Below are 23,412 nucleotides of genomic sequence, written 5' to 3'. Positions count from 1 at the left end.
TCTACTTTATTTCTTTAAACATATTAAACATATTTATTGTTTCTTATACATTTTTCTGTGGGGATATTTTGAGGCCTCCTTTGATAGTTAATATCCTTCAGAAGAGATTTATGTTTACTTTTGCTAGGTTGCTACCAACCTAGGATAATGTCAAAATTTTGGCTTAAGATTTTTGTTTGTTTGTCTTGTTTTGTTCTGTTTTGTTTTTTAATACTCTTGAGAGAGTGTGAATTCAGGCTATATGAGGACTGGCTTAGGACTAGGAATTCTTGGAGAATATTTTTACCTTCTCATTTAGCACCCAAGGTTTGACATGGGCAATTTTCTTCTTAGGCCCTTTGAGAGATGAAAAAGTTTATTTCTAATTTACTGACAAACTGAGTTGTAGTTCTATGGAATTAATAGGGCAGTTTTCTCTTACTCTTTCCATTATGGTCAGACCCTGAACTTGGTTTACATTCCCCCATACTTGATGCCTTAGAAACTGATGGTCAGGTTCATTTGGTTTTAGCATACTCATTCAAAGTCAAAACTGACTCCACTGATGTTCACCTCTCTGAGTTTTTTGGCCTTCCGGTTTTCCTTAATTTGCTTGCCAGATTATCTATGCTTTATAAATTATTCAAAAAGTATTCATCATTTTGGATCTTTTGGTGTGGGGGCTGTCAGTATAAATTTTACCATACTTTCAGAAACAGAAGTTCAGGTGATCCATTTTTTAAAAAGATTTATTTATTTATTTGAGAGAGAGAGAAAGCGAGAGCACACACGAGGAGGGAGGGTCAGATGGAGAGGAAGAGACAGAATCTCCAGCAGACTCTGCACTGAGTGCAGAGCCCTATGCGGGGATCTATCCTACCACCTTAGATCATGACCTGAGCCGAAACCAGGAGTTGGTGCTCAACGATCTGAGTTACTGAGGTACCCCTGGCTGGTCCATTTTTATGTGGACATGTGATATCTCAAAATGACTTATTCTTATATAGGTTGCAGTTTCTTAAACATGATTTAATTTACTAAGATTCATTTTTGAACAGGGAAATTATTATAACTACATATTGAAGAATCAAAATGATTCAAAAGGTAATTTCATAGGCAAGAATTATGTTCTGTCAATAGTTACAGTTTCCAGGCTTTCTTTCACAGAATTCTCCCCATCCCCATTTACAAAAGAAATTTAAAAAACAAGCTGGGGGCATGAAAAAAATCAATACTGTCTACATAGAATATTATCTTACTAATGGGCCCTTAATGAGTGCATGTGTACTTCTGTGTATATATGTGTGATTTCTGATTTTTAGCTCAGGATTTGAGGGCATTAAGTGAAAGTTGCCTGAATGCGGTTGCTTCAGGCTTGGGAAGCTCTGGCAGAGGCTGTGTTTATCATGTAAAGTGACTTGACACTAAGATTTTGCCATAGGAAGATCTGTCCTATTTGTTATCTGCTACCAGTAATGGGTTTTACCAGGGAAACACATATGCCAGCTGTTAAGTTTCATGCTAGTAATAGAGATAGAAGACATAAATTATAAAACCACCATTATTAAATATAATATTCAGCAATGAATGTCTATGGCATCCTAAATGAAATTTAATTATGGATATGAGGGTTAATGTTCATTAACTATGGAAAGGCTGGCTTTGAATTGGTTAAATTAGAGTATGTTTTAATTTCTTTTTTTTTTATTTTAATGTTTTTTTATTATATTATGTTAGTCACCATACAGTACATCCCTGGTTTCTGATGTAAACTTTGATGATTCATTAGTTGCATATAACACCCAGTGCACCATGCAATACGTGCCCTCCTTACTACCCATCACCAGTCTATAACACAGAGAAATTTAATAATTTTTACAGTTTGTCAATATAGTACTTTCATTCAGTTCAGCAAGCAGTTTTTTTTTTTTTTTTTTTTTTGAGGCCTCTTATTTACCAAAATGATACTAGTTTCTGGTTATACAAATATGGTCAAGATATGGCTGATGTATTTAAGAAGCTCATTCTTAATTGGGGAACTGGATATCTAAATTTATCATAATATACTATATTAAGTGCTACATCCAGATAGGAACAAAAAGCTGCAGAGGAAGGTGTAATTAATTCTGCTTGGAGGAGTTCAGGAAAGTATCCCAGAGGAGATGATATTTTAGCCCTGCCAAATGTTTTCAGGCTGAGGAGTGGAATATAAAGAGCTTTCAGCAAAGAATTACGGGCTCGGAATTTCCTTACTTTTTCCAGGAATGGTGATATTCTGGTGTAGCTGGAGCATTGGGATACCTGGGGACTATTCCTTTAATTTCCAGCCAGGTTTTGAAAGACACTGAATGCCATGCTTATTACTTAAGTTTTACCCTACTGGTAGTGAAAAAAAAAAGTAATAAAATCAAAATGGTTTAGAAAGGTATCCCCAGTCATGAATGTATAGAAGAAACTGGGGTAGAGTGAAAATAATACAAAAATAAATTTAGAACACTACAATAAATTCATAGTATTTCCATACACCTTAATACATTGTTATAGTTATGTTTCCTTTCAAGACAGAAGTTGTGTTTTAATCAGTTTTGTATTCGCATTGTCATGTATAGTTCATAGTTATAGAATAAACAGATTACTGAATGAATGGTCTGAGCAATAATTGTTGAAGGCTCTAAACAAGATAGTAGAAATGCAGGCAGGAAAAAAAAAGAAATAGAGTCAGAATTTTGGAGGGTAGGCTTAGCAAGAGAAGGATCAATGATGACTTGATGGCTTCTTACTTGTATGGTACTATTGGGTTCTGATACATTCCACCAACGTAGGGAACAGACAATCCACTTTTCATCTTACTGGATGTGAGTTCATGTTGGAACATCTTTATGTAGAGGTCCCATGGAAGAGATAAGAAATTGGATTTATGAGTGTACAATTCAGTGGAAAGGCCTGGAGTGGAGATACAGATTCAAGCACATAGACTAATGATCAGATTCAGGGTGAGGGATCACACAGGATGAAAATATAAAGTAAAAAGATGAGACTATGGGGGCCCTGGGGTCACTAATATTTAAGGAGTAGGCAGAAAAAGAGAAGACAATGTAGAAAACAAAAGATTAGTCAGAAGCATAGGATTGATTATCGTGGAAGTCTCTGGTCTTTGGTCATTGAAGAGAAAGTTTCCAGGGGTGCCTGGGTGGGTCAGTCCATTAAGCATCTGCCTTTGGCTCAGGTCATGATCCCAGGGTCCTGGGATATGCCTTGTGTCAGGCTCCCTGCTCAGCGGGGACTCTGCTTGTCCCTCTCCCTTTGCCTCTCCCCCTGCTCGTGCTCTCTCGTGCTCTCTCTTGCTCTCTCTCTTTCAAATAAATAAGTAAAATCTTTAAAAAGAAGAGAGGGAGAAAGTTTCCAGAATAAACTGTGCTGATAATCTAATAAACTCAGTAGTTTCCTATATGGGTGCATATGATATTATGGAAATATATGTAAGCACATACATTAACATAGATTTGGAAGATAACAAGATCACCTGTATCTGGTGTTATGTAATTTCAGATCTTAAACAACAGGACAATTTTTAGAAAGGTGTGAAAAGAACAAAGAGCAAATACTTCTTGAATCGTGTCTTATCTAATGGAATGGTGCTCATTTTTCAAGTGTGCAATTCAAAGTAGTTTCCTTTTTATGTGAGTTTGTGCATCCTAGTCCCATTGATCACATGCTTTTAAAGGTTTTAATGTGGCCACATATGGAGGATGTAGCTGTAAGAGCATTTATGTGGTGGTAAACTCTAGCATTTAATAATTGCTGAAAATGCAATGTCTTCTCTGTTACTGTATTTGACAGTTTTTTTGTTATTATTTTGATAATCTTTATTTTGCCAAGAGGTAACTTATCCCCAAAGGTATTTTATGGTGGGGATATTTCTCTCCATATTGTATAGAAGGCTAGGTTTTATATTATCTTCTGAGTGTGTATTTTTACTGTGGATTATTAATTACTAGAATTACTTAAGCAAAATTCATACTGAGATTCTTTACTTTGAAAATGTTAATCAATCATATATATTAGAAGGTTACCCCAGAAAACTGCCAGTGAATAATTACCCTTGGCTTCAATTACTAATAAATATATCCATGGATATACTCATTGATTCACTTTTGTTCTTTTTGTTATACCATATTTTTCCTTTATCATCTTTAGTTTTGGAATTTCATATATCTGGTATCTTTACCTATAACATTACAGAACCCCATGTCTTTGTATAACTCACTTGATTAGACTGCATCATATTGTACGGTATTTGTAAAATTATCATTGGGAGCCACTGAATAGGAATTGCGTTTAATGGAGGTTCTTATTAAGTGCCAGTCTGCTGCATGTTTTATACCTCTTCACTTAATGAAATGATTTATAGAACTTATATTTCCTGTTGAAAACTATACTGATCTTGGTTTGTATCCGAGGTTTATTACTCATTAGATGGACAAAGTTACTTTAGTGCTCAGAACCTAGGTTTTTGTATAGTAAGAATAGGATATTTGCCTTGGAGAATTATGATAATTAGGAGATGAAGATGTACAATCTAAGGCACTCATTCAATAAGAGGAAATATGATAACATCATTACTACTATATGGCAATTCATGCGTGGCATACAGAGAAATGGGGGTATAGGCAATCGCCATTTAAATAAAATTTAAAACAAAAATTTAATTAAAATGTTAATATGACAATCATGTTAGCTATATTAGGTTTCTTAAGGTCAGTGACTGTTTCCTCTAATTCCTTAACTTCCTAGGGTAACACCTTGCTCCCAACTTGGAACTTACTTATTTTTTTCAATTGTATTGCATTGAAATTGTTTGAGGTAGCATGCTTTTGTTGTGAAATTGACCTGGCAAATTTTATTCTTTCATCTGAATATTTTCTCTTAATAAACTACAAATGTAGTCAGTAAGTTGAGAAAGCCACCTGCTGTCTTGTTAGGTCACCTAGCTAATCTGTCTGACTCAGTGTAGAGGGAAGCTTTAGTAGCTACCATTAGGTCTGCATATTGTCAGATTTCACACCTTCAGGGCACCATAGGTAATTGGGTGAAAACCAGTTTATTTCCTTCAGCTAATGTTATAGGTTAGCACTTCATACTTTAATTTAGTCCTGATATGACAATTAAATAGTGTTGTAATTTTCAAGAGCAGTTTGTTATCCAGTATCTTTTGGATTCCAATAAAAAATGGTGTAGGCTGCTGCTTCTAGAACATTTATGTTGAACATACCAGTTTTGTTCATTTGTTAACTCAAATAGATTGAATGTGTTTCTTTGCCGTAGATGTTGATAGGACATTATGGACCATGGCTGTTGTATGAACATTTGGTTCTTTAAACAGTAATTTCCAGTCTAGTTCTATCGGTATTGCTGCATACTACTTTTCTTTTCCTATGACACTGGAAAATGCTATTTTCTCATCAATCAGAAGAGGGTGTGGTATTTGCTTACTGTCTGTGGATTCTCTTACTGGCTGATTTTGTTAACAAGCAATTCCAGGAAGCTTTAGGCCATTGTATCACCTTGTCTCATTCCATTATAGATATTGATGCAACATGGATCACTGAACAGTATAACCTCTTTTTCAATGTTTCTATTGATTTTGTTCAGTAAATCATTTTATGCTGGTTTGTTCTGAAATCATTTTGGACGTAAAAGCTGCTCTTGAATTTGACAATCAGGTGCCTTCTTGTAATAGGCAAACTTATACAAAGTTGAGATTCAATCACTTTGTTTCTGTCTCCTTCATACTATATTGTTATTTTCCTACTAAACTTCTCAGGTGAATGGTTGTTACTATTTCCATTTACTGCTTCCTCACATCCTATAATATGGCTTCTCTTATCATTGCTCTGTTGAAATTGCTCTGTATGGTCTGAAGATGGGCTATTTTTTCTAGTCTTCCCCTCCCCCCAGCACTTAGACTACACTTAACCTTAATGACTTTCTCTTATTGAAACATTTTCCATTCTCACTGTGTGGACAGTGTTCTCCCCCATTTCTTACATCTTTTGATTGTTCTTTTTGTCCTCTTAATTGGCTGTTCTTTCTTCTCTGTGTCCATGACTTGGGACATCCTTCCAAATCTTCTGTCCTGAATTGTTTCTCACTGACTGTTTACTAGCCCTTTAGGCTTTAGTTACATCTTGAAGACAGATCATCATAAAATTTCACATTTCTCTTTCTCCACCCTTATCATTTGTCCACTATAATATTTTACATAGTTTATTCACATATTTCATGAGTATCATTTTCTATGTACTAAGGGAGGTGGGATGAATATGGCAGATAAAGTTATACTAAGTACGTTGTCTTCCCTGTGAGTTTGTAACTTAGTGAAGGCAGTAAAATGCATACATGAGACTTAATTAAATAGGTCACTGTGTGGAAAATACCATATTGATGATATAGGTAGGAAAAAAATACAGTGGTAATTGGAGAAGGTTTCATAAAGAATATGACACTTTATTTGGTTCTTAATGGATAGATAAAGGTTTGACAGCAAAGATGTGAAAGGAGGTGAGCTCAAAGTATTTTACAGTCATTCAGGAGTCCTGTCATTCCTTTTCTATGTTCAGGTAGACTTGTCCTGGGTAGAGAATAGGCAAAAATCACTTAAAATTAGAACCTGTAATATTTCCATTGATATTAGGCACACAGAGTAACATAATGTATAATAACTCATGCCATACCCATAATAAATGAAAAATGCCTATATTTTGGCAGCAGAACTAAAGGGTGATTTTAAATAAGTATAACAATTTCATTTTCTATATTTACTTACTCCTGTATCTTGTATGTCTTGATTTTTAAAGTACTACACTGGATATCAGATGCAATCTCTGCCCTTTTAAATGTCTTACTGGATTTATTTCCATGAATTTTAAGTGGAGAGCTAGATATATTACTGATTCTTTCATTCTTCTTCATGAATTATCATACCCAACTTTGGAGTTTGTGTTTTTTACAATATTTTAGTACAATTTTCCAGTAAGAAGTAGGAATCTATCATTTCTAATTAGCCAGTTTGAAGCTTTTTTTATTACTCATTTTTAAAAGTAGTTTCTACACCCAATGTTGGGCTTGAACTCATGATCCCGAGATAGAGTTGGATCTTCTACCAATTGTGCCAGTGAGGCACCTCCAATTTGAAGCTTTTCATTTGAATTTATTTCTTTATGACACCTCAGTTCCCAATTTTATGTATTGACTTCCTGCTCCCTCTCCATACTTATAACTGCTTACATATATGGATCCAAACCATTCTAGGCTAAAAGCAGAGGCACATCTTGGTGGCTGCTATGAGGAAAGGACCCCACAGTGATGGTACTGAAGTGGCTGGGGTGAAGTAAAGGCCAGCCTAATGGTGAGAATAGCCTGTTTGAAATTTTGCTAGGAAAAAGAGTCAGCAGGTTGCTTACTTGATCCAGTCAAGTTTATTTGCTGTCTGTGACTATTAGCAGCTTCTTATTACCTGGGCTGTTTCTTTCTCATTTAAGTTTCTGGTAAAAGTTTAAATTCAACGGATTTCAGATTTTTTTTTTTTTAACATAATGCAGGTTTCATTCTAATCTTTAAGAGATGTTTTACTTTATATGGTAATAGCTCTCTCTGCATTCTATAGATTTCACAGAAATTTGGGGCCATATATGAGCATATAATCTACATTTGAGATTTTTTTTTCTCCTGGGATTTAGTGTTTAAACATTGCTTTTGTCTTACACCTTTATGCTGTTATGAGCAATACAGGGCCTTATCTTATCTATTTCTTAGGCTCAAAAATTAATAAAAGTACACAATAGGAAATTACCAGTTATTCTACAATGAATGACTAGGCTTATGTTCTTGTACGTATGTATGTATGTATGTATGTATGTATGTATTTATTTAGTACCAGAAAATCTCTTTAATACCAAAAAGTACTAATGAAGAATAGATGGTTTAAAGAAGAATAAGACATTTAGAGTTGTAATAGTGAAATGCCCAGTGACCTTATGTTCTTGTTTTATACTGTATCTTTTGCAGTTATGGTAAAGATGTTCTACAGAACTGATTTACTATTACTAAAAGATAGTTCTTACAGATCACAGAGTTTCTAATAGCTGGGCTCTTATCCAAAAACTTTTTTTTTTAAGTTCTTAAAAGCTTATAACCCAAACTGTTTCTAACATTTAGTAGAATAAAATAGCTCGTGGAAGACCATTGTTAAACCGAAGCCACCTGACTATGATATATTTAATGATACGAACACACATACCCACAAGCCAGTTGCTATCAATGACTCCACATGAAACTTATTGTACCTATTAAAAAGGTTTCATAGAAGTTGACTCAATTTACTTTAATAAACAGCTTAAATTTTGACCTCTGGTTATCATTATTCTCATTGTTTATTTTTTCCCAAAACCATTTGTTGAAGAGACTGTATTTTTCCCGTTGGATAGTCTCTGTCATCCTTTGTCGAAGATTAATTGAACGTATAGTTGTGGCTTCATTTCTGGGTTTTCTATTCTGTTCTTTTGATCTATATATCTGTTTTTGAGCCAGGACCATGCTGAATTGATTACTACAACTTTGCAATATAACTTCAAATCTCAAATTGTGATACCTCTAATTTTGTTTTTCTTTTTCTCAGGATTACTTTGGCTATTTGAAGTATTTTGTGGTTCCATACAAATTTTTGGATTGTTTGTTCTAGCTCTGTGAAAAATTCTGTTGGTATTTTGATAGGGATTACATTTAACCTGTAGATTGCTTTGGGTAGTATGGACATCTTAACAATATTTGTTCTTCTAATACATGAAGATGGAACGTCTTTCTATTTCTTTATGTCATCTTTAATTTCTTTCATCAGTGTTCTGTAGTTTTCAGAGTACGGATCTTTTACCTCTTTGGTTAAGTTTATTCCTAGGTATTTTATTATTCTTATTGTGATTTTAAATGGGATTTTTTTCTTAATTTCTCTTTCTGCTGCTTCATTATTTTTTCATAGAAATAAAAACAGATTTTTGTACATTGATTTTGTACCCATGACCTTACTGAATTCATTTATCATTTCTAGTAGTTTTATGGTGGAGTCTTTAGGGTTTTCTGTATATAGTATCATGTCGTCTGCAAATAGTGGAAGTTTTATATCTTCCTCACAGATTTGGATACCTTTTATTTCTTTTTGTTGTCTGATTGCTTTGACTAGGATTTCCAGTACTGTGTTGAATAACAGTGGTGAGAGCAAATGTCCTTGTTTTGTTCCTGACCTTAGAGGAAAAGCTCTCAGTTTTTCTCCAATGAGTGTGATGTTCCCTGTGGGTTTTTCATAAAAGGCCTTTATTATGTTGAGATATGTCCCCTAGACCTACTTCTCAGAGAGTTTTTATCATGAATGTATGTTGTATTGTCAGATGATTTTTTCTGTATCTAATGAAATGACCATATAGATTTTATCTTTTCTCTTATTGATGTGATGTACCTTACTGATTGTTTTGCAAATATTGAACCACCCTTGCATCCCACAAATAAATCCCACTTGATCATGGTATATGATTTTTTTAATGTATTATTGGATTCTGTTTGCTACTATTTTGTGGAGGATTTTTTCATTTGTATTCGTGAAAGATACTGGCCTCTAGTTTTCTTTCATTGTGGTCTCTGATTTTGGTATCAGAGTGACACTGGCCTCATAGAATAAATTTGGAATTTTTCCTTCCTCTTGAATTTTTTGGAACAGTTTGAGAGGGATAGATATTAATCCTTCTTTAAATCTTTGGTGAACTTTGCCTGTGAAACATCTGGTCCTGCACTTTTGTTTCTTGGGAGGTTTTTGATTACTGATTCAATTTTATTTCTGTTAATTGGTCTGTTAATATTTTCTATTTTTTTCTACTTCAGTTTTGGGAGGTTATATGTTTCTAAGAATTTATTCTTCTAGGTTGTCCTGTTGGTTGGCATATAATTTTTTTATAATATTCTCTTATAATTCCTGTGTATTTTTATGGTGTCAGTTGTTATTTCTCCTGTTTCACTTGTGATTTTGTTTATTTCAATCGTCTCTGTGTTTTTCTTTCTCTTTTTGTCTTTTTTTCCTCTTTTTCTTCTTCTTTTTGTTTTGTTTTGTTTTGTTTTTGATGACTCTGGCTAGAGGCTTATCAGTCCTGTTGATCGTTTCAAAGAACCAGCTCCTGGTTTCATTAATTGGATCTATTGTTGTTGTTGTTGTTGTTGTTGTTGTTTTTCATTTTTGTTTCTTTGTTTTAGTTTCTATATCATTTGTTTCTGCTCTGATCTTTACTATTTTTATTCCTTCTGCTGGTTTTGAGTTTTGTTTTTTCTTCTTTTACTAGCTCCTTTAGGTGTTGGTATAGGTTGTTTATTTGAGATTTTCCTTGCTCCTTGAAAAAGGTCTGTATTGCTCTAAACATCCCTCTTAGAACTGCTTTTGCTGGGGTGCCTTTGTGGCTCAGGGCCGTTAAGCATCTGCCTTTGGCTCAGGTAATGATCCCGGGGTCCTGGGATCAAGCCCTGCATTGGGCTCCCTGCACATTGGGAAGCCTGCTTCTCCCTCTCACACTCCCCTTGCTTGTGTTCCCTCTCTCACTGTCTCTCTCTGTCAAATAAATAAATAAAATCTTAGGAAAAAAAATGCTTTTGCTGCATCCCAAAGATTGTGGACTGTTATATTTTCATTTTCATTTGGTTCCATGTAATTTTGTATTTCCTCTCCTATTTATTGGTTTTCTTTTTTTATTTCTTCTTTGATTTTCTGGTTAATCCATTCATTGTTTAGTAGCATATTATTTAACCTTCATGTATTTGTGCTCTTTTCTGATTTTTTTCCTTGTAGTTGATTTCTAGTTTCATAGCATTGTGTTCAGAAAAGATGCATGGTATGACTTTGATCTTTTTCAATTTGTTGAGACTTGTTTTGTGGCCAAATGTGTTATCTATTCTGGAAAACGTTCCCTGTGTACCTGAAAAGTATGTGTATTTGTTTTAGGTTGGAATGTTCTGAATATATCTGTCAAGTCCATCTGGTCCAGTGTGTCATTCAAAGCCAGTTTCCTTGTTAATTTTCTATTTAGATGATCTGTCCATTGATGTAATTGGAGTGTTAAAGTCTTTTATTATTACTGTCTTACTGTCATTTAGTTTCTTTCTATTTGTTATTAACTGTTTTATGTATGTGGGCGCTCTTATGTTGGGTACATAGATACTATTGTTATACATTCTGTTGGATTTTCTGCTTCATTATTGTATAGTATCCTTCTTTGTCTCTTGTTATAGTGTTTGTTTTAAAGTCTGTTTTGTCTGATATAGCTATATCAACCTTCATTTTCTTTTGACATCCATTTGCATGATAGATGTTTCTCCATCCCCTCACTTTCAATCTGCAGGTGTCTTTAGGTCTGAAATGGGTCTCTTGAAGGCAGTATGTACATGAGTCTTGTTGTTTTTTGTTTTTCATCTACTCTGTCACCCTGTGTCTTTTGATTAGAACATTTAGTCCATTAACATTCAAAATAATTATTGGCAGATATGTATTTATTGTCATTTTATTACTTGTTTTGTGGTTGCTTTTGTAGTTTTTCTCTGATTCTTTCTTCTCTTGCTCTCCTTCATGGTTTGCTGTCTTTGGGGATATACCTGGATTCTTTTCTGTTTATTCTTTGCATGTTTATTACTGGCTTCTGATTTGTGGTTACCATTAAGTTTGTTTATAACATCTTCTGTGCATAGCAGTGTATATTAAGTTGATTTTCGCTTATGTTTCAACTCATTCTTTATTCCCCCCCACACACACATACACACATTTTAGGCATATGGCATCATAATTTACCTCCTTGTATTTTGTGAATCCCTTGACTGATTTTTATAGATACATATTTTAACTGCTTTTGAGATTCCTACTTTTCATTCTCTTACTTGTGTTCTTACTTTCCACTCAAAGAATCCTCTTTAGTATTTCTTATATGGCTGGTTTAGTGCTCATTAATTCCTTTAGGTTTTGTTTGTGTGAGAAATTCTTTATATCTCCTATTCTGAATGATAGCCTTGCTGGATAAAGTATTCTTGGTTACCGATTTTTCCTTTTCAGCACTTTGAATATATTGTGTCACTCCCCTCTGGCCTGTAAAGTTTTTGCTGAAAAATCCCTTGATAGCTTTATTGGGTTTCCCTCATATGTAATTTTCTTATTTTCTCTTTCTGTTTTCTTTCTTTCTTTCTTTTTTTTTTTATCACTTCTTTTTGCCATTTTAATTTCTTTGTGTCTTGGTGTGGACCTCCTTGGATTGATTTTGTTGGGAGATCTTTGTGCCTCCCCGATCTGGATATCTATTTCCTTCTCCAGATTCAGGAATTTTTCTGCTCTTATTTTTTCAAATAAATGTTCTGCCCCCTTTTCTCTCTTTTTCTTCTGGGATCCCTATAATGTGAATGTTATTATGCTTTATGGAGTCACTTAGTTCCCTAAGTCAGTTCTCAATTTGAAATTTTTTTTTCTCTCATTTGCTCTGCTTGATTGCTTTCCACTATACTTTCATCCAGGTCATTAATTTATTCATCTGCTTCCTCTAGCCTGCTATTTATTCCATCAGGTATATTTTTTGTTTGATTTTGTGTTCTTCATCTCTTTTTTTTTATCTCTTTGTTAAGGGCCTCATTGATGTCCTCCATTCTTTTCTCAGGTCCAGTGAGTATCGTTATGATCATTACTTTCAATTCTGTATTGGGCATATTACTTAAATCCATTTCACTTTGGTCTCTGGCCATGGTCTTGTCCTGTTCTTTCATTTGGGATATATTCCTCTGTCTCCTCGTTTTGTTTATCTCTCTGTGTCTGTTTCTGTGTTAGGAAAGTCAACTGTGTCTCCTGCTCTTATAGGTGATAGCCTTATGAAGATGTCTTCTCGTGTCCTTCAGTCCAGTATCCACTGTTCAGTATGACCTGGCACTTTAGGGAGTATCTCCTCTGTGTGTTGTGTGAACCCTGCTATTCTGTCCTGGTTGCTTTTACCTTCAGTCCAGTTGTCTACAGAAGATCTCTGCCTGTTGTGAGTGGTGTTTCTTCCTCGGCTCTGGTGTGGCATGTTTTAACAAGGTGCACAGTGGTCTGCTTGGGAAATGAGACCTGCTGCCACTGTTTGAATGGAGGCCTTGCAAAACACATGGGTCACAGACATAGTGTTGGCAGGTGCGCAGGTTTTCTGTGGGAGGTGACCCATAGTGCAGGCACTGAGGAAAATGTGACTGGGATGGGCGGATCCATGGAACTGTGTGGGGAAGGGCTTGGTAAATGCAAATAAGTTAGGGAGTGTGGGAACTGCCCTAGTTTCCATAATTAGCCATGTGTTTGTGTTGTGGGGTAGGGGAAGGAAATGGCATCTGCCAGCTCCTTTGTTCCCGGAGCATCTCCCTTCAATTCCTGCCTCTCAGGGACATGCTCTGAGATGAGTAAATAGCCCTACCTCCCTTATGCTACAAATGTTTTTCAAACTGCTGTTTCTATGTTGTATCTGCCCAGGCTGTTTGTTGTGCTGTCTCTATGGGCAGGAACTCAGCTTCATAGTGCCCTCCAGGCTCTTCTAGAGCCAGGCCTGCTGATTTTAAGAAGTTCAGGGTGTTTTTGTTTTTGTATTTGTTTTTGTTTCGTCTTGCTGGTTGTAAGAGCTCATGAAATTTGGCCCCTCTTGCTTTCAAAGCCATATGTTATGGGGATTTATCTTCCCCTGGAAGTCTCCCTGGTATGATAGTCTGTTTCTTGCCCTTCTTGATGATGCCACTGGCTCCCTCCAGATCTTAGAGGGCCAGTGTCCATTTAGCTCTCAGACCATGTCTCAGTCCTTACTGTTTTCTGTGATATGGCTCTTACTGTTGTGGAGTTTGTTCTGCTGACCTGTGGATCTTTTTCTGGGTTATTTATCCTGATGTGTTATCAGTTTGTTTCTCTGAGAGGAGCCAAACTTACGGTCTTCCTGCTCCTCCATCTTCCCACCCTTCCTTTGCTTTCCTTTTCAATAGAAAATCATTTTTTTTTCTCTTTTCTCTTAGCATTGTGACAGCTGCATCTATAAAAGGCTAGAGTGGCAATAATATCCAGTATTAATTTTAGTGTGTATTTGTATACACACTTTAAATTAGGGCATGATATATATTCTTGTTTATTCCTAAAAATTCTAAGCAAGATTCTTGCCCTCAAGGAAGATATCTAGTTGATAGTTTATTTAAAAATAAACAAGCAAGGATGCCAAGCCATTTATAGAAAAAGAAACCACAACTTTGAAGGCACAGCTTTGGTTAGAACACAAGGAAGAACTCTGTGAGGGATATTAAAGCATGGGGTATGTTTAACATCTCTACTGAGCCCTCTTATCTTAAATTATTTAGTAGTAAGTATATAGCAGGCAGCTGTGAATCTCCTTCTGTATTTATGAAGAATGGTAGAGTCTAGTGGCAATAGCATGAACTTTGGGGTCAAATAGTCTGGGATTGAATTCCAACTCTGCCATTTAACTTTTCTCTGAGATCTTTTGCGAGTCCCTGGGGATCTCACTTTCCTTATTGTAAAATAGGAATAATACTAACACTGTTATGGACTGAACGTTTGTGTCTCCCTAAAATTTATACATTGAAGCCCTAGCTCCCAGCATGTTATATTTGGAGGTGCAGCCTCTAAGGAAGTAATTAAGATTAAATGAGGTCATAAGTGTGGGGCACTGATCCAATAAGAAAAAACACCAGAGAGGTTGCTCACTCTCTTTCTCCCTGAATATGCACAAAGGGAAAGCCATGTGAGCCTAGAGTGAGATGGTGGCCACCTACAAGCCAGGAAAATAGACTTCAGAATAAAACCTACCTTCCCAGACCTTGATCTTCAAATTTCCTGGCTCCAGAACTTTGAGAAGTAAATTTCTGTTGTTTAAGCCACCCAGGCTGTGACATTTTGTTATGGCAGCCTGAGCAGACTACTACAAATACCTACTTTTCACAGTTACAAGGGAAATCCATCCAGTGGAGTGCCTGGCTGGGGTTGCATATATACTCTTAATTATTATGCATACCCAGTATTTTCCAGGTCATATGAATCTGGGGATAGAAATAAAAATTATAAAACTATTGTATGAATGACAAGGTTAACTGCCTTTTGCATTAAACTCAATTGTGTGCACGACTTGTACCAGTCTGAAACGACCACATTATAAAAGAAAAACCTGAATATGATGAATGTGCAAACTGTTCTCAACAAGAAATGCCCTATTAGCCTAGCAGTACTGGTTTTATCATCATAATTCCTACTGTTGAGTTTCTTAGCACTCAGCTTTGACATACTTAGCTCTTGGGGTTTATTGATGGACTTACTGATTTGTGTCATGAATCAGGAAATTTTGCATAACAGGGCATTCTCTGAGTTTGTGGGATGGCCAGAAAAATGTCAGTCCATACATACTAAGTTGGAGCCAACTTACGAGAAAAGGAATTAACTATAGCTTGAATAAGGTATGTCACAAAGGTTAAAGATAAACAGAAATAACTTCCACCACCTCATTTGTCAAATACTAGGTTGAGGTAAGAACCATACTTCCATTTTGGTGTTTAAAACATCACTTCAAACAAGGGAGATTCTATCGAAAGTCTCTAAGTCAACTTTATTTGTCCTCCTTAAAATAAACATTACTTTCTGAGCTATTGAGGCCCAATTGAAAATATACATTAACTATGCACGTTGTTAAACATAGTGTTCTGGTGACATTTAGCAGTGTTCAGCAATTTGCTTAATGAACAGGTGTACAAGTATATTATTTATGCAGATGTTAATTTGCAGTAACATGTGCTTCCTGATTTGGGGGGTTCTTGTCTAAACTACAACCAGTGAAAAAATAAAATAAATAAACCATCACTATAAGATTTGTTCCTTAATTAGGGAATCATTACAAAGTATGTATGTGTGATTCCCACTGTTAGAACCATTAATGTGCTGTAAACTTCAGGAACACTCCTGGTAATGCCATACCTATGGCTTCAGGTACGATGCAGGTGACAGAATGAAATCTACCTTTCTGTGGGATGCCTTAGTTAATGCACAGCTGTAAGCAATACAGAAAGGGGAAGCTTCACAGCTGTAATATGCAGCACATAAGAGGAGATGGAAATGCAATCTCATGCTGCATATTGTATCAGCTTTCCCTCTCAAGGTTTGGTAAACAAATATGTTATTCCTCACAAAATAGATTCAAAAACAGTTGAAAATAAAATTGTGCTTGCTGACCAAACTGACTAATCTTTACCTGTAGTTTTTATTATTCCCTCCCCTATTGTTTCTGATTCCTGTATATCCTTGGTCCCTGTATTGCCAGGGCTAACAGTTTATAAAGTGTAAATATATATATATAAATCTGGTCATACAATTTTCATTTTTATGTTGAAAAAATGGAAATCTGCATAGGCTAATATAGGAAATGCCTATGTACCAGCCTCCCAGAATGAAAAAATGTCAACATTTCATCATATTTAGTACAGATCTTTGCTTTTAAACAAATAAAACATTAGAGATAAAATTGAAGTTTCCAGGGTTTTAGTTGTTCCAGTATCACTTTCCTCCCCCAAGAAAAGCAGTCATTAATCTGCTAAGTATTTGTTCCCTGTTTTTAGAATTTTGATATATACGTTCACACACACACACACACACACATACACACACACATTCACACTTTATAAACAATACATATGATTATTCTGTTTCATTTTTAATTTAGATGAGTGTTATTATAATGTATGCAGTATTTTCCATGATGTTTATTTTTCCATTCAAAATTGTAATTGGGATCTGTTCTTACTGGAATATTTAGCTGTAGTACACTCACTATAAATGCTGAGTTGTATTCCATTATGTGAATATACCACAATTTATCCATTTCATAACCCCGCGGCATGTGGATTGTTCCCACTTTTTGTACTGTTGTAAACATTGCTGCAGTGAACATCCTTGTCTCCTTGACCATTTGACCTATAAATGGAAAGATTGGGTTATACTTGTGCTAAGCACACCTTAAATGTATTAGATGATAGTAAATGTTTGTTTTATATTTGTTATCCTAATCTTTACTACCACTGTTGGCACAATCAAATTCTTATTTTTTTGCCTCCTCATCCATACTTGGTAGTACAAGACTTTTTTGTTACTTCCAATTTGATGAGTGTGAAATGGTATTTCATTGGTTGTTTTCATTTGCATTTCTCTGATGACTGGTGAGGTTGAGCATCTTTTAATTACTTGCTATATGATCTTGAGCAAATGACTCAACTTTTCTGTTCTGTAGTTTCCTCCTTTATAAATTGACAATGGTAATACCTATTATATGAGATGACAGAGGAGGTATTTAATAAAAGGTGATTTTGGTGGTGATTATGATGATTGTGATCATGGTTACTACTAGTAATACTATCACTGTTATTGTTGTAGTTCTTAATATTATACTTTCCTCTTTTGTGTGATCTATATATATATTCCTTTCTCTATTTTCTACTATATTTGTATGATATTTCCAAATTCAAGGATAAAGAGAATTAAAAAATATAAAATAACAATTAGAGAAAAAAATTATTGCAGCTATCACACAGAAATCATAGGTTTTCCCTGCCTGCCATTGTCATGCTTGCACTCTTTTTAACATGAAATTATTTGATGTTTAACACCTATTTCAACTAATACATGAAAAATTATTTCCACATAGTTAGAATCACTTCTGGAATGTATACAAATGGAAAAATATGTATTTATGTAGGGAGGTCACAATTCTTATATTGATATATCTAGAACAAGTTGGGTGTTCACTTGTTGGATATACATATATATATGAATAAAGTTACATAAATAGTTTTAGGTGGCTTTTAACACTACTGTTACTGGCTTTATTTGTCCTAGTTTTGTATAGAGTATACTTACTAGGAGGTGTCGTATTTTTACTTCTCCACATACTCCTTATAATGTGATGTAATACATCAGTTGATGCTGATTTAAGATACAGTATTTGTTAATATGAAACTGCTTCCAATAACAAAGAGAATTTGCTGAGTGATATGCATATATTCATTCAAACTGTATTGTTATGGATAAAGAAAATTACAAATGTTAGATATCTTGGAGATACTTCCCTAATTAGTAGTTTACATATGACCATGTATTTAAGAAAAATGAGCAGACATTTAAGTCTCTATGCTTGTGCCTAGGCTCACACATAATAGGTATTCAACAAGTATTTGCTGGATAAATGAATGAATTAATAGTATTGATGTTGACTTTAGGAATCAATCTTTCTCACTGGAATTTTGAGATAAAGTTGTTATAAAAATTATTATGATTTATAGTAGTTATCATTATGTAAATCATTCAATGTTACCCATTTATAATATCTTAATATTTACAACAACTTACAAATATCTTGTCACATGTTTTATGTACCCACTGAGATAGCAGAAATTAATAGGGGATTGATGAACATTGCCTAAATTAGATCAGGAAAAGATTATAGCCATGTTTATTTATGTTAATGAGTATCCCTCAACTGTAAAGTAATAAATTTATAGAACAATTGCAGATAAAAATCCATATATTAAAGGAAATATAAGAATAATTAATGGGCATTTTATCTTATATAATTAGTATCTTGATGTTAACATATTTAATAATAATACACATCTTTATTATACATCATTATCTTTCTACAGACAGTATTTTATGATGTTTCATTTTATTTTATTTTTTTTTCGATTTTTTTTTTGATGTTTCATTTTAATTTGGTCAATTAGCAGTGACAATTTAAGCACTCAAATTAATCCATTGGATTCAAAAGCAGTGACTATATGGTTTTTCATTTGCATATGGAGAGATCACATTTGATTATAGGCCTCATTATGAACATGAGGATCATAGGACCATTGATGCCAAAACCATTATTTAAGTTTTTGTACTGAGATTTAAAAAAATCTCTTCAGTCCCATCCAAATAATTTTGAATAGCAAAATCACTATAATTTAAGTTTTTACATTATAATTTTTTTGGCATAAGCACTTTTCACATGAGATCTACCTGTTCACAGATTTTTAAGTGCACAATACAGTATTGTTAACTATAGCTACAATTTTGTACCACAGATCTTTAGAACTTACTCGTCTTATATAACTGAAACTTTATACATGTTGAATAGCAACTCCCCACTTCCCCTCCCTCAGTCCCTGGCAACCACAATTCCACTCTTTGTTTCTATGAGTTTGACATTTTAGATGCTTCATAATTATGCAGTATTTGTCTTTCTGTGACTTGCTTATTTCACTTAGCATGGTGTTCCCCAGGTTCATCCATGTTATTATATATGGCAGGAGTTTCTTCTTTTTTTTAAGGGTGAATAACATTTCATTATATGTATATACCACATTTCTTTATTCATTCATCTTTTGATGGACATTTAGATTCTTTCCATATCTTGGCTGTTTGTGAATAATACTGCAGTAAACATGGGAGTACAGCTATCACTGAGATTCTTATTTCAGTTCTTTTGGTTATATACCCAGAAGTGGAATTGGTAGATCATATGGTAGCTCTAGTTTTAATTATTTGTAGAATCTCCATAGTGTTCTCTATAGCAGCTACACCATTTTACATTTCTACCAACAATGCACAAGGGTTCCAATTCCTCCACCTCATCCTCACTAACACTTTGTTTTGGTTTTGGTAAGAGCCATTCAAAGAGCTGTGGGGTAATATCTCATTGTGGCTTTGATTTGCATTTCCCTCGTGATATTGAGGGTATTTTCATATACCTATTGGCCATCTGTATGTTTTCTTTGGAGAAATGTCTATTCATGCTTTAATTGAGTTATTAAATTGCCCATATTTTAATCAAGTTATGGAATATTTAATTTTTTAAAGCATTTGAAACATGTAATAAAAGCATTCTAGGTCAAATAACATTTTGAAACATTATGAAAGCAGGATATTTTTAATATCAGAAGCCTTTAATACTATCTGGATAAGTTTCATGTCATTACCTCTCTTCAAATTCTCTAAGCCTGTGGTTGTGATCACTAAGGAATGCTTCTAATGACAAGAAAGCCAAAGGCAGTAATAGCCACTGTTTAATATTTACTGATCATGGCAAAAACTTTATTGTTTGTGAAAGGCTGTCTAGTTAGGGAACTATTTTAAACTAGCTTTGCTCTAGTAATTCTCAAAATAGCAGAGCCCAATCATGAAATTCTTATCTTCCTTCAACCTAAGATAAAGCCAATTTACATACTACAAGGGAAATATATTAGGATTTAAGCTATTTAAAACATCTAATCTTAATTTTAAACAACCTGTTTATTTGAAAAGGGGAGAAGTTAGAATATATTTTAATGAAAAAAAAAAAGCAAAAATATGAAGTCATACAAAATGAGCATTATATGTGTCTGGGTTACTCCAGAGTCTCATTAGTTTGCAGAAAATCTTAAAATATCCACTATACTACAGCATTTTCATCCTATATGTACTTGGTTAACTAGTGTCCCATAGTGGGGTTTAAGGCATATTGGGAGATTAGGACAGTTTTCTTGACACTTTCTTTGGGAAAAGTTTTCTGAATGGTTCTAGAATTCATTTAAATATGATTCAGGTGTTTGTTTGTTTGTTTTAACAAGGGGTATGATTCTTGGGGCTGTCATTTCATTATATACAGTTATATTAACCTGGGCATGGCTTGGACTTGAGATCATGATTTTCAAGTGTATTTATTATCTAGTCTGCTTAGGCTCTGTATCGCTTTAGATAGGTCATAGTGGTAAAGCCCAGAACTAAATGATAGCACTTTAGTTATTCAGGTAATTAACTTTATGTTATTTTTTTCTAGGAAGTTCACTTAATTTTCCTATATTTTGCACCATTAAAACAAAGGGGGTCTTAATGGACTTGCAGTATTTGCATTCTATAACATGTATAGAAAGTTTTCCAAATGCTAAAATCTGTGAACACATAGCTTAGCAAAAATGTACTGTAGCTGTGTGTTGCTTTTCCTCTAAAGAAAATCAGTAACTCATTTGTGATCTCTTTAACAAAAATCAGATGAATTAAAATAATAAAAATAATGATTTCCTTGAAATGAAATTATATTTTTAAAAGTAATAAGCAATATTATTATGGTCATATGATTCAATGATGAAGTTTAGCAGCATGAGTTTGGGGATAAAAGCATATCACTACTTGCATGAAAAAAAGGTTGGCTTTACTTTTCTCATATTTTTTTTTTAAGATTTTATTTATTTAACACAGACAGACAGCCAGCGAGAGAGGGAACACAAGCAGGGGGAGTGGGAGAGGAAGAAGCAGGCTCCCAGCAGAGGAGCCCGATGTGGGGCTCGATCCCAGTACTCCAGGATCACGCCCTGAGCCCAAGGCAGCCGTTTAACGACTGCGCCACACAGGCGCCCCGACTTTTCTCATGTTTTTTAATGGTCCCATTACCTACAACCCTATTTTTATATTAGAAGTAAACTGACAACACATGAGTACAATGGTAGCTGTGGAATCTTTGTGTAGGAGGGTTTAGGGATTTGCCATAAAGCTTCATTTTCACAGCAGATAACCACATTGTTTTTTTTACTTTGGTTTTTGAGATGGGTTTTCTGGGATAGAGCTAATGGAGGTTATGGGGAGCTAAAGCCACTCCTTGGTACTGCTACTTCTCACAGTTTCAGGTCATTTGAACTGTTCAGATCTGGAGGATTGCCTTCTGAATAGAGCATAACTAAATATTTTCTTCTAAGAAGGTAAATAGTACTAAAAACTGTTATGGAGACAAAGATAACTTACTCAAAAGACCAAGACTTTGAGGTTCATTAATTATGTGCATGCAAATGGTGCTGTTGTGCAACTTCCAATGGTTCATATTTATTCTTCAAAACAATCTCAGCAGGATTTTTTGTATGGCAACCTGTTCAGCAGCTAAAGTTACTTCACATACTTCAAAGCATTTCTACTGAATTAAAGACATGTCTAAATTTTAGTATATTTTAGGATAGATGCGTATCAACCTTTTTCCTCAATTAGTCCAAATTAGGGAGATTTTACTATATATTTAATTCCAGTGCTGTGGTAGGTACCTGGTAAAGGAGTAATGAATGTTGCACATTAGGTAAGAAGCTGAAATTGATTTTTGGTAGTATTTGCTTCTCTTTTCTGCTTAAGTGCTGTTATTTAATTTGTAGGGAAACCTCTAAATAGGTTTATATTATTATGTTTATCTTCTTCCTTGAACTAATGAAATAAACCCATTTATTGATTTTTGGCATAAGCTTTATTAATGTAGTTAATATGCCTTACTAATTTATTTCATGTGATTGGATTAGTACCATTATTGTTTATGAATAAACGTTTTTTCTTTAGTTCAAAAGAATGTAGAAGCTTCAGAAGAAAAGAAGATCCTACCAGCAAAGAAGAAAGTGAAAGAATTGAGAATTTTGGATCCCAAAACGGCCCAGAATCTGTGTATGTGATATTTTCTGTATAAGGGGTGGTGGTGGTGATGAGGAGTTGTTGAACATTTTTACACAAAGCTGTAGCTGATTTGAACAGATATATTTAGCATCTACTAGAAACAAAATTGTGTGTAAACATCACTTGAGTTGCCTTTTTATCATTCAGCCAGAGTGGAGACCATCATAATTTAGTCTTCCTCAGGACAGTTGAAACTTATGAATAATAAAGCTTTGGAAAATACTGATAATTAATCACTGTTAGAAGACAAAGTGAGACATAAGGTTCAATCAAAGAGTTAAAAAGAGTTATTTTTTCCCTTTCTGCCTAGACCTAGGTGTGATAGTTTTGGAGTATTCACTGGTTACATTGGGCAAATCCTTTTATTGCTTTGACTTTATAGTTGAAGTAATTGTGATGTTAGAGAGTGAAATTATTAACCACTGCAGTTAAGAACTGATTAGTGAACCAGGGGGAGGAATTAAGATGACGAAGGAGTTGAGGGACCCAAAGCTTGTAACAGCTCTTGAACACAGCTAGGTAGTTATGAAATCATTCTGAATGCTCAAGAAAATAATTGGAGGTCTGAGAGAACAAAAACTGCAAGTCAACAATTAGGAAAGCTACCACCTTTTGGAAGGAATAAGAAGGGGCAGAAGGTTTATTTATTTCCATTATAACTTATAACTTCCCTAATCTAGGGAATACAGACATCAAAATCTAAGAAACACAGAGACCTCGTATTAAATCTTAACAAAAGCTGACCATCGCCAAGGCATACCAAAGTCAAATTCACAAAATAAAAACAAGGAAAGAATCCTGAAAGCAGCAAAGGAAAAAAAAAAGTCCTTAAACTACAGGGGAAAACAGATCACATCACAGCAGATCTGTCT

General features: G+C 34.5%; 1 protein-coding gene across 2 annotated transcripts in view; it reads left to right on the top strand.

Annotated features, from left to right (window-relative positions):
* Positions 1-23,412, top strand: part of DIAPH2 (diaphanous related formin 2) — a 1,070,037-nt gene that overhangs the window by 468,164 nt on the left and 578,461 nt on the right. For both annotated transcript variants that reach the window (XM_040630182.1, XM_040630183.1), the window contains one exon: positions 22,430-22,531. In XM_040630182.1, coding sequence (XP_040486116.1) covers positions 22,430-22,531 — 102 coding nt within the window. The remainder of the gene's footprint in view (positions 1-22,429; positions 22,532-23,412) is intronic.

Source organism: Ursus maritimus, assembly GCF_017311325.1.
Source record: "Ursus maritimus isolate PB19 chromosome X unlocalized genomic scaffold, ASM1731132v1 scaffold_X1, whole genome shotgun sequence".
Classification (NCBI taxonomy): domain Eukaryota; kingdom Metazoa; phylum Chordata; class Mammalia; order Carnivora; family Ursidae; genus Ursus; species Ursus maritimus.
The sequence above is the reverse complement of the archived record's forward strand: the minus strand, read 5'-3'. Positions and strand labels throughout refer to the sequence as shown.